At 36.0% G+C, this 11,569-nt stretch overlaps 2 protein-coding genes across 2 annotated transcripts; one reads left to right on the top strand and one right to left on the bottom strand.

The window, feature by feature from the left end:
- LOC133316212 (LOB domain-containing protein 38-like) lies at positions 1-1,570 on the top strand. The gene is made up of 2 exons (XM_061517935.1): positions 1-359; positions 934-1,570. The coding sequence occupies exons 1-2, from the start codon at positions 29-31 to the stop codon at positions 1,377-1,379; spliced, it is 777 nt and encodes a 258-aa protein (XP_061373919.1). The 5' UTR covers positions 1-28; the 3' UTR covers positions 1,380-1,570.
- Positions 1,571-3,480: 1,910 nt separating this feature from the next.
- On the bottom strand, positions 3,481-10,648 carry LOC133316199 (QWRF motif-containing protein 2). The gene is made up of 6 exons (XM_061517922.1): positions 9,130-10,648; positions 6,289-6,408; positions 5,810-5,926; positions 5,637-5,726; positions 3,938-4,045; positions 3,481-3,856 (listed from the first exon to the last, which is right to left on the bottom strand). The coding sequence occupies exons 1-6, from the start codon at positions 10,492-10,494 to the stop codon at positions 3,776-3,778; spliced, it is 1,881 nt and encodes a 626-aa protein (XP_061373906.1). The 5' UTR covers positions 10,495-10,648; the 3' UTR covers positions 3,481-3,775.
- Between the last annotated feature and the right edge of the window lie 921 nt (positions 10,649-11,569).

Raw genomic sequence — 11,569 nt, 5'->3', positions numbered from 1 at the left:
CCACACACTCTTTTATTACCATTATTATATGCCTAACTCACTTTCCTTCCTCCATATAAATCTTGCATACACATTGTTTCTGGTTGATTCATCTAAATTAAGATTTTTTGTGGGGAAGTGTGAGTTCAAATATTTATTAAGGTGTGTTGGATCAATTAAAGAAGAAGAAAAAAGGATGAGTTGCAACGGTTGTCGTGTCCTCCGAAAGGGTTGCAGCGACGACTGCATGCTACGACATTGCTTACTATGGATAGAGAACCCACAAGCACAGGCATACGCCACCATCTTCGTCGCCAAGTTCTACGGCCGTGCCACCCTCATGTCTTTCCTTTCCTCCGTACCCACCAACCAAAGATCTGGTATGCCTATATATATATATATATATATATATATATATATATACACTACAAGTGGTGCCACATGAATTCTATTCTTTTATTCAGTATATAAAATGAAATCATATCGTTAATTTTCTTATATCAATAATCTTTCAAATAACTATATATCTAGATATAATCAATAAGACTATACATAAGATCATAATATTATTTGTCAACCTGCCACATGGAATGAATTATTTCATCTTAATTTCTCTATATTAAGTTGCATGCATCTACAATTTTATACAAAGACACAGGTGGTCTTCATTTGAATTACAAGTTAAATTTGGAAGAAGATACTACTTGTAGTTGTACAATAATCAATACAAGGAATTTTATTTTTCTATATATATATATATCATTTTTTTTTAGTGTGGACTGTGGAAGAATAATTTCTTATGCATAATTGTGACTATAAATGCAATATATTTATTAAAAAAGCTGGTGCACTCAAATTAATTAACAGGTCAATAAATTTATAATTAATAACCATGATTAGTTAACTAGCGTAATTGGTTGTGACTTTGTGGTATGTGTATGTCAATATTAACAGCTTTGTTTCAGTCACTTCTATATGAAGCTGTGGGGCGTACTATTAATCCAGTGAATGGAGCTGTGGGTCTGCTGTGGACTGGGAACTGGCACCTTTGCCAATTGGGGGTCCAGAAAGTGCTACGAGGTGGTGGCGCGTTGACACCTCTGCCTCAGTTTTTGGGTGTAGATAACAGTGATGAGGGGTTTGAATCCTTTGTGGATGGTTCTAGTGATCAGCAAGTAATGGTACAGAGTAAGGTTGGTTTCGATGACGTCAAGAACTATGAAGCACAACAACCGGAGAGAGTGGTCGTTGGCGGTGGAAGGTGTCAGTGTCACCAAACAATTACAAAGAAGCAACGTGCGGGAACACCGTCCGAGGAATCGGAGATGTCGACGTTGGGAAGTAGAGCAGAGGGTTGTGCTTCTCAAAGTGAAAAGAAGCTCCTGACACTATTCTTCTGATGCGGCCTTTTTTTTTTTATTATCTTAATTATTATTATTATTATTGGATGAGTATCTATTGAATATTACTTCGTTCAATATTCCTGGATACTTAGGAATAACTCAACCTATCACTACCTCTGTTTCATGCTTTTAAATTTAATATATATATATATTTTTAAACATGATATTCAGATTGGTTTTCGGCTGTGGGACTGGGAGGTTCTTTCGGGCACAATTTTGTATGAAAATATTCGTTCAACTTCTAAAGCCTGAACCTAGCTTCGTCCATAATGGGTAAAAGTTTTTTTTTTCTTTTTTCAATGAAAAAGGGTGGAGGGCAAAGAGTAGTTGTTTTTCGCTTGATGGCTACTATTGTGAAGTGAATAGAATAAGACAAAAGTATGTATATATATTGGGAAATTATAGTTTCTTGTAACATAAGATTACTTTCTCATGTTATTCACATAAAAAAATGTGCCTCATTTTTTTTTTCTTTTTAAAATGAATGGGTTCATTTTGTTTGTCTCTCGACATAAAAGAATTTGTCTTTCACTACATGAAAGAAATAATCCCCTTATATATAAAGTCGTAGAGAAACTGCTAACAAAACATGGGACGCATCCATGAATGACCACTGGTCCCTGAGTTATGCGAGAAGGCATTGGATCAAGTATTGGTACCTTTCTCTCTTGTTCTCTTTCTTTCCTGTTATTCATCATGAATGGGCTATTTCAACAAACTAACTAATGACAGAATGCGTGTGGGCCAGTTGCAATATTTTTAAGCCTAATAACTAACCACCTGGTAAAATGCAAGCAATAATGATTTCGAAGGATGTTCTTTTTAAGTTTTGGGATCATTTGCATAGTTAAATAATTCATGTAAGCAATTGTACATTTGAAGAGTTTTAAAAGTAATTACAGAGTAATCAACCGATTGCCTTTGTACCGTATGTTTTCCCTTTCTATTGAGAGAAATTGTTATGTGCAATTTATACCATATCTTTATGGATTTTATAAGAGTTATGTTGTAGGAAAAGTGATTGTGTAATGTTATAGAGATTCTTTTTGCGTGCCGTAATTTCTTTTTTTTCCTTTTTTCTTCAAAAGGCATGGGCCCCACAAAATGTTGTGTGTGTAAGAAAATTTATTGTGCCATGTTAAATGACAAATGCAAATCCCATTATTTATACAATTCACAAGAGCAAAAAAAGGAAACAAATTCAAATGGAAAAAATTGATTATTAGGTTTGTATTTATTTATTTTTCTGAGATCTTGTTCATTTATTTATTGAAACTTGCATCCGATACGACTCAGGCTGAGGGGAATTTTTAGTTAAACACAGAATGAGACTGTTATTTGGACTAGGCCTATAGAAGACGGCATTGTTAGTGAGACTTACAATAGTGGTGCGAAATGGGCCTAGCGTTCTTATATGGTTGGAGTGCCATTGTTGCTTTGCTCTTTCCACTCCAAAGTTCCACTCATGCTTAGTAATGTTTAAAAGTCACATGTTTGATTTGGTAACAAAAATATATAGACATACTATTCATTCGTTGGACGATTCTTCTTTGAAACTAAGCTTGATCATGGTTTAAACAACTTGTTTATAATATCTCATCGTATTTTACTCCCTTACACATTTTCATTTCGTCCTTTGGACAATGCCAAGAAAAACTTCACAAGGGATCTGACAATAGAGAAGCAGAAGATGCTTTGTATGGGAAGGTGATATAATCATCCAGAAAGGCATAATTTGATCATGTTGAAAACCAGACTATATTTGCCTTTTTCAGTTAAACGGAAGAAAGATATTGCAAAAGGGATGATTCTGTACTACATTTTTGCTATTATGCTGTCACCACCATGCTTCAGTTATTTACAATTACATAGAGGAACATAATAAACACATCTCCAATCATCTGTTCTCCCAGCAGCTATAAATTTGACAGTCCCAGTCAATAATTAATTGTTCTGATATGCAAAATCATGCCTGTGATTGCTAAAACTATAATGACAAAATAATCAAAGCAGCAGAGCATATACTAGGGATTCAAATGAAGATCTAGGCCACAGACTAAACAATGATTAGTTGATTACATATAGATATATACATAGACACTCGCTTTTCCTCAAATGACAAGGTAATTGTATACAGCTAGCTAACTAGTGAGAGAAAAGCCACTTTTTTTTTCCTTTGTAAATTGTAATATTCAGATACAAAAGATATACTACACACAAGACATACAATACAAGACCATAACGGGTTTCAAAAATGTCAAATGAGCACCAAAAACCAGCTATTAACTTCATTCCATTCTTATTACCTTCTGTGTTATCTCCACCCCGTGGAAAATAAAAGGCTGGGAGTAGTGTTAGCATTAAGAGTGAGTTGTTGTCAGATAAGATCAGTTCTACACATGTGTTGTCAGGCAGCTGGAAGTCGGTACGCGAGAAAGTTGTAACATATGTGTTCTTAAGCTACAATCCTTGACCTGCCATTTTTAGATACAAAATAGCAATAAGAATATTGATATAGAAATTAGAATGAGAAAGCTTCAGAAAGACATGATTACCTGCATGGCTGCTAAAGAGGACAAAAAATCCTTGCATTGTTCAAGTAAAAACCTTTCCTTTGAGGTCACCTTTAGGATTTCAGCCACCAAGCAGTTAGTTTCTTCCACCTGCTAGGATCTCCTAATTTTAGATATACTACCAGAAGTGCAAATATGCGCTTATCTCTTAACTCTATTCCCATATCCTCACTATATATGAACCATGTCATGAATGATTGAAACCAAAAGAACAATTTAGCAATTGGTTTTGAGCAAAGTCGTCCTGAACTCTTTTCAGAATTAACAAATGTTTCAATAGGATTCTAATCAGCAGTTTTTTGTTTTTCTGGGGACTACAACTTTCAGTTGGTTTTACTGAAAACTTTTGTTTTTGATCAAGCAAAATAGTCCACCTAGTGAGAAAAGGCTTTGGTTGTTGTTGTTGTCTAGAGCAAAATGGTGTTGATTGATCCAAGTAACCCACACCAGCTAATGAACTTAGTTGTTACAATTGATCAGCTCATTTTCATCATATTAGTGGAAAAGCTGACCACCACAAGCAAAACTATTTGGTGGCTACAGAAATGAACCCACATAAGCAACAATGCATGGGATTGTGCATCTTAACTCTGATTCAAGGGATAGATCATGGAACCATACATCAATATTTTCAAAAATAAATTTGAACCTTCAATCCAGGTTAAAAAAACTGCAATTGTTATGCCACATTGGAATTCTGAACAATCAATTGGCGCTAGCTCCAAGGAAGTAGAGCTTAAAGCAAACAAGGTGGAGATTGGCACGTAAGATGGCAACACAGAGATATGTAGCAAGTATAAAAAAGGTTTAGAAGGTCAAACAAGTGTCAAATATTAAATTTAATATTTTTTGCAGAAATGAATATCACAAGTCACAACTCCTCTTTTAACGTGTCATGTGTACAAGCCAGACAAGGACAAGACTCCTCTTTTAGCGTGTCCATGCATCATAGACAAAGCCTAAGCACAGATAGGTAAGAATATATTCTACTTAATAAAGAATATAAAAACCATACTTGTGAAATGATATCATACATACACATGCATATTAGCCAAGATATCTTTTATGTTTTTTATTTTAACTTAATATCTGATTATTATGACATCAGGATCACATATATTATTTTGTGTCCATCAGCCAAACTATTGACCGTAAAGCTTTTATAGTTTCTGCATTTAAGAAATATTCAAAGTTTCTGATTAAACATCAATTTGAATCAAAATTCTTCAATTCATTATTCATTATATTAATGAAAAACGATAAATTTGATATTTTAAATGGTTAGATAATTATTTGGCGAAAACAATTCATTACCAAGTTAAAAGAGGGGAAAGGTAATTACCAAAAAAAAAAAAGAGGTGAAAGGTTAGGTCACATGGCTAATTTTGGATCCATTCTGAAGAACTTAATATTCAAGGATCTTTTTCTAAAAAAATTACAAGAATAATTACAATCAATTTATGGTAGAATGGCTTCAACTGGCTTGACAAAATGTGGACTAGTGACTGAACCAATCAATCGAAGTATTACTTCTAACTCAAATCCCAACTATCAAACAAAAGTCCTGAAAATAAATTATAGAAATCTTGGTTTCACGCAGACATTACAAATCTAAGATGACAATTAAAAGAACACGTGCATCTTCAATAAAAGCACATACAGGAGACATAAAAAAAATCACCTTTGATGAAAGAGAGTATATAGAGGACGCCATTGACTGCATTATATCAACTGCTGACCCCAAAGCATCCTTTAGATTTGGTACATCAGCCTGATAAAGAATAACAGTTTAATATTTGACAGTCTATTTTAAAATAGTGCAAAGTATCCAAAATAAACAAAAGTAGCACATACTGTTGCTTTTTCAACAACCGGAAGACGCAGGGTACTGGCCCTCAAAGCTTCAGTTGCTCCAAGCAAAGAACTGGAGTGATCTCTATCTAGAAGGGCCCATTCTTCCAAATAAGAAATCTATGACCAAGAAAAATAAACTTCAATAATAATAATAATAATTAGTGTACTAATCAAATGCATTGTTGACTATGACTCTTATGTAAACATAACATTAAGTCCTTTTGTGTATATATATATATATATATATATATATATATATACTTGGAACTTGTAAGCAACATACTGAATTGCCAAAATATTATCGAATAGTAGACTGAGAATCAAGTTATAAATGGCTCATCAGCAAGCATGCAAGTATTTATAAAACAAAAGCAATGTTGCAAAAATATAATTTGAATTTTATCAAGCTTATCACCTTCCATGAGCTACATTCATTGCATAAGAGGCATTATATTAAATTTGAAAGCTCTGAATCATACCTGTCCCTTAAGAATGGAAGTTAGCTTCAACTTTTGCCTCAGCAATACCAGCTTGATTCTTTTAAGTATGACTGAATGCCGAAGTTCTGAGATTGTTACCCACGCATTCCACAAATGTCTCTGGAACAATGAAAAACATTTAATTTTCCTACGGTTAATTATCGTATGGTAGTATTGTTATCATTCGATAGCATAGCCATTGTCATCCTAAGAATAGAAGAAGTAAATTATTTCACAGTACACAAAATTAGATGTGCAAGCACAAACCTAACTGTAGAAAACACAACTTTTGGAAGTGTGTGACTACCTCTCATGATAAACACTTCAGAACATTGTCAACATAATCGAAAACCAGATAATCATAATGGAATAGCTGAATGTCACTCTTACGATCCTACTCCAAGATATAGGACTTAGAGTCCCACATTAGTTATATGGGTGATTAATGTGGGTTTTATATAGACTTTGGGCTCTTCGACCTCTTGACCTAGCTTTTGGGGTGAGATTCTCCCAAGGTTTGTATCAATTGATATCAGAGCCTTCTACTATATCTCCCAATTGCAATCGAGCGACGCGGGTGGTGACGCGGGGATTGCAATGTTCGCCCAAGGCTAGTAAAAGACCAGTGTAAAGCCAAGCCGCGTGGGTTCTGGAGTTGCAGAGCATGGTGGAATGTTACGATCCTACTCCAAGGTATGGGACTTGGAATCCCACATTAGTTATATAGGTGACTAATATGGGGTTTATATGGACTTGGATCTCCTAGCTCTTGAGCTAGCTTTTGGGGTGAGGTTCTCGCAAGGTTCGTATCAGTCACTAAGACCAATAGATTTCTAGACCCTATAAAGTGGCGTTAAAAAACTCAAATGGTCAACTAAGTTAGACCCCTGACTCAAGGTCAAGAAAAAATTAGGTCATGCTGAGCTACCATGAATCTTACTTAAAGTGTAAACAACCAATTCAACCCAAAAGCTTAAACTGTTGGGTGAGGCTAAATTAATTGTTTTATATTCTCTAACACACCCCTCACACGAGAGCCCATTGGGCTCGAAGGGTGGATGATGCATCAGGACCAACCTACTTGTGCTAAGAAAGTCCACAATAATTAATTGTTTTTATTAAGAGAATGGGGGCGATGAGGATTGAACTCGTGACCACTTGGTCACGGAGGCTCTGATACCATGTAAAGAACCAATTCAACCCAAAAGCTTAAGCTATTAGATGAAGCTAAACTAATGGTTTTATATTTATCTAACATAAAATAAACTTAAACCATTTCCATCAACTACTTCTATTTTCTGTGCATATACTTAGAGCCGTTTGTTTGGACTTTTAGAAAAAGTAGCTTTTATCTCTTCTTTATTTTAAAAGTGTTTTTTACAAAAGTTAAAGCTATTTAAATTTTTATAAAAATATTTAGTTTTTGAAAAAAATATTTGGCTTTTAACTTCTACTTTTTTTAGAAGCTAAAATTTTTAGCTTCTAAAAAAAGCAGGTTTTTGGCTTTTTTTGTGACTTCTGTTTTTTTTTTAAAGTAGACATCCAAACGAACTTAAAGTGAGAATTGTTTTTTTTCATGCTGTTTTTCCCTTAAGAAAACAACTTTTGAAGAAAAAAAAGCCCATCCAAACGGGCCCTTAAGTGCATGGGCATTCGACACATTCCTCGACCCTGCATGTAATGGATTTTTTTTCCTCCAAATGGATAGAAGGTTTAAGTGTTTACATTTCCATCTGAATCACTTCTTGGAAATTTCTATTTGTAACTAGCTGTAAACTTGAGCCAAATATGGGACAGCGCTACTTGTAAATTTCTACACTACAACTTTTCACTATACAGCATCCTCATTAGGTCACTACCAATAGGATAATTTCTGGGTCACAACAAGGCAAAAAGAAGTTCTCTGAACATACTTCTGAAGTCAGTGTGATTCTTAAGTCAATACATAAACCACGAACAGCCCTCATAAATGTTTTCTGAAGATATTTTGAATAGAACATTATGCTAGAAGTTTTGCAGAACTCCTCGGTAATCTTTATTTACAGTCTACACCTTTCCTTGATGAGCTTGCCATTATCCACAATTAGAATTTAGAAGAATACTACACAATGGTTAAATTTTTTGAAATCCTAAGTACTTACGAGCAAGGAACCAGGATGAGAAATACTATCTACACTTTCCAGGTTTAGATGATAAATTCAAAAAATGCATAATGAGTTTCATCATCTTAGTCAATCTGCATCTTGAAACATAGCATATTTCCTCGAAAATGAGGCATCACCATTCATCATTCACCTTAAGACCTTAGCATCCTAAACTTCTAGCAAAGGATTTTAACATGGTATAAGAAGAGAGGTACCATCCTTTGTGATCTGTCCCGTCATTATTCCACCATCGAGTTTCTTAAAATCTGAAACCCTAATGTAATGATGTTATTATCTTAATGATTCTTTTCTTCTCATCTCTCTCTACAATCCCTAAACCCACTGCACCCTTTCCAAACCCGTCGTACCCACAGCACAATGATTGTTTTCTCCTCGTTGTGACTCACTATCGGCAAGCCAGTCCTACTGCACCTCCTTCTAGCAATACCAATTTCATATTATCCGATCTTTATTCTCTGTTTCCTTCCCCACCTAAATCTTTATAATTTCAAAACACATCATATTGAATGTTATAAGTATGGTGAAGATCCCATTAATCTAAATCATTACACAAAACACGCTAAAATATATCAGCATTCAACCACACAATTATTAAACAATTAGGGATATCATATCAATTACAAGTAAAAAGAACTATAATATAAAAAATGGTGACTTGATACCTAACAAACCATACCTCTGCATTCAGTTTCTGCACCATAAAGGTAGCATCGGCCCTTGCATTAACAAATCGCCACTGTACATACCGGTTATACAGAAGCCTCAAGGTATGCGCATCAAATATTCGATCTTCCCCTATCTTGCCTCTCCGCACATCAGCAGAGAAGCTAAGAATTGAAGGTGTATTACTAGAATTACTATTGATGGAGCTGGCAACTGTACTTCTCACCCTAGCAGGACTAGGAATCCCCCTTGATGGGGAGGATGCTGCAGATGCCCAAAGTTTACTGGGCGAAGCAGGACGCGCATTTCCCCTGATTGGAGAAGCCATAGTTCGAGGGGATAACACTGTACCATCAGTATTATACCTTTTCAATTGAGCATTCTTTGTTGGGACAGTGATTCTTGAAGAAGGGCTTGTTGATAATGGTGAACCGGGATCCTGCAAGCGGCGCAGGCGGCTATTAGTTTCCTGCCAAAACCTGGCAGAAACAGTAATGCCACGGGGTTCCCTTCGAGTCCCAACAGAGTCTTGTGCTCCTGAAGTGCTACCAGAGGAAACACTATCAGTATCAGAAGCAGTGAGATCACAAGGCAAGGTAGAATCATTCACATTCACATTGACATTGACATCACCCTTCAACAACTCAGCTTTGCCCAAATCCAAACTCAAACCCCCTAACCCATCAAAAGAAGCCCTTCTTCTACCACCACCACCCTCCACCACCATTGACTGCTGCAAAGCACGAACCACTTTTCCATATCCATTCCCAACAACCTTCTTCTTATCACTATCACCACTACCACAATCCACACTCCTCGTAAGATCATTGACCCGCCGGCTCCTCCCTGGCCACCGGTGCTGATCCACCGGTCGAGAGTTCTCCCCCTGATCTCCTCTAACACTTCCAGCAGTCAACCTCCGCCGCTCCGGCGTCGCCGCCTTCCTCGAAGCCGGTGTAGCGGCGGCCGCGGCGGAGGCCTTAGTCTTGCTAATGGGAAGCGAAAAGGCCTCCCCCTGAAAGGAGACCGACAAGCTCCGTGTAGAAGTTACTAGAAGCTTCGCCGCCTCGGGAAGAGGGGTGGCCGGTCGTGGTCGCCGGCGGTCCACAGATTGGGACCGCTTCGGCACAACTGGGGTTGCGGAATTTGTAGAGTGTGAGAGAAGAGGAGATGGGAATCTACGAGAAGAAGAAGAGGTTGTTGTTGTTGTTGTTGTTGATGATGATGATGATGTTGATGAAGTTGTTGAAGGTGACATGTACCTTGAAGAGACTTGCCTCCCTTTGGGTCTTCTGGGTATGCTGCCATTGTCTTTCTCTGAAGGTAACTGTTGCCTTGGCGAGCTCAATGTGTCTTCAGTAATGGCAGCCACCATCATAGGACCTTACAAAAAGCTGCAAACTTTGCCTCACATTGCCTCCCTAGTAAGGGTTTCGTCCCCCCAAAACACAAAAATCTGAGGTTTTTCCATGTAGATCAAGTGGTTGCCAAATGGGTATTCTCCAGATTCAGCATTCCATAGGAACAGTGAGTGAAATAGCGCTCCTGGTTGGGGGATTTTAGAGAGAGAGAGGGAGAGAGAGAACGAAGTAGGTGAAAAAACAAAAAAAGTATGAGATTTAGAGAGGGTGTAGAGTGTTTCGCAGGTGAGTGAGCATTTTGGGTTTTGATTTTGGTTTTGGAGATCCTTTGGAGGAACGTTGTGTTAATGACGTTTTATTATTTTTCTAAGCTTTGTTGTTATTATTATTATTCCTTTTCTTTCCTTCACTCAAAATGCAATTTCATTCTGTAAGCATAACCTATTAATGCACTTATGTAGTTTCTAAGGTTTAAATTTGTCAATACCATTTACTTGAAAGGAAGGAAAAAAGAAAAAGTGCAAAGAAAAAGAAAAAGAAGAGAAAGAAAACTATAATTTTACTCAAAAGGAAGGGAAAACGGAGGGGGGAAAAATTACTATCATTCTATCAGAAATAAAATAATAGAGTAAAGTAAGCAGTTTCATAATGAAAAGTTCTTTACAAAGTTTCAAAAATTGTATTAAAAACAACATTATTCAATCATGCGTTGTCACATTATTAAACAAAATTAATAATAATAATAATAATAATATGATAACTTTCTTTTATATTTAACACATAATTAAATAATATTATAAAAAAATTAAACCTGCTGTCGGTAAGTCATTATAGATTTCATAAATTCTGACCGGTTGATGGATTCTTTGGCCATTTAGTTACATAAGGATTAGTTAACATCTCTTTCATAAATCGATATTGCATCAATTTATCTTTTTGTTGGAGATTCATTAAAGGAAATTAATTTTTTCATTTTATATAAGGAAATTTTTTCATACTACAATCACAATATTTGAGTGGGATCCACAAAAAAATGAGAAGACAAAAAAATTACGATAGGATTCATTCATGTATTATGAGTGTAGCATGAAA

This window comes from Gastrolobium bilobum, unplaced genomic scaffold (genome assembly GCF_033153095.1).
Source record: "Gastrolobium bilobum isolate Gb01-03AN ecotype WA unplaced genomic scaffold, APGP_CSIRO_Gbil_v1 utg25868, whole genome shotgun sequence".
Taxonomy (NCBI): Eukaryota; Viridiplantae; Streptophyta; class Magnoliopsida; order Fabales; family Fabaceae; genus Gastrolobium; species Gastrolobium bilobum.
This window is presented reverse-complemented; position numbering and strand designations above follow the sequence as displayed.

What these genes read in the sequence shown, in the direction of transcription:
- LOC133316199 (XM_061517922.1), bottom strand. Translation starts at nt 10,494, where the DNA reads ATGATGGTGGCTGCCATTACTGAAGACACATTGAGCTCGCCAAGGCAA. An exon ending in CTTCCATTCTTAAGGGACAG is followed by an intron (nt 5,927 to 6,288) that starts GTATGATTCAGA and finishes TCTTGGTCATAG; the next exon opens with ATTTCTTATTTGGAAGAATG. An exon ending in CCTCTTTAGCAGCCATGCAG is followed by an intron (nt 3,857 to 3,937) that starts GTAATCATGTCT and finishes TAAAAATGGCAG; the next exon opens with GTCAAGGATTGTAGCTTAAG.
- LOC133316212 (XM_061517935.1), top strand. Translation starts at nt 29, where the DNA reads ATGCCTAACTCACTTTCCTTCCTCCATATAAATCTTGCATACACATTG. An exon ending in ACCCACCAACCAAAGATCTG is followed by an intron (nt 360 to 933) that starts GTATGCCTATAT and finishes CAATATTAACAG; the next exon opens with CTTTGTTTCAGTCACTTCTA.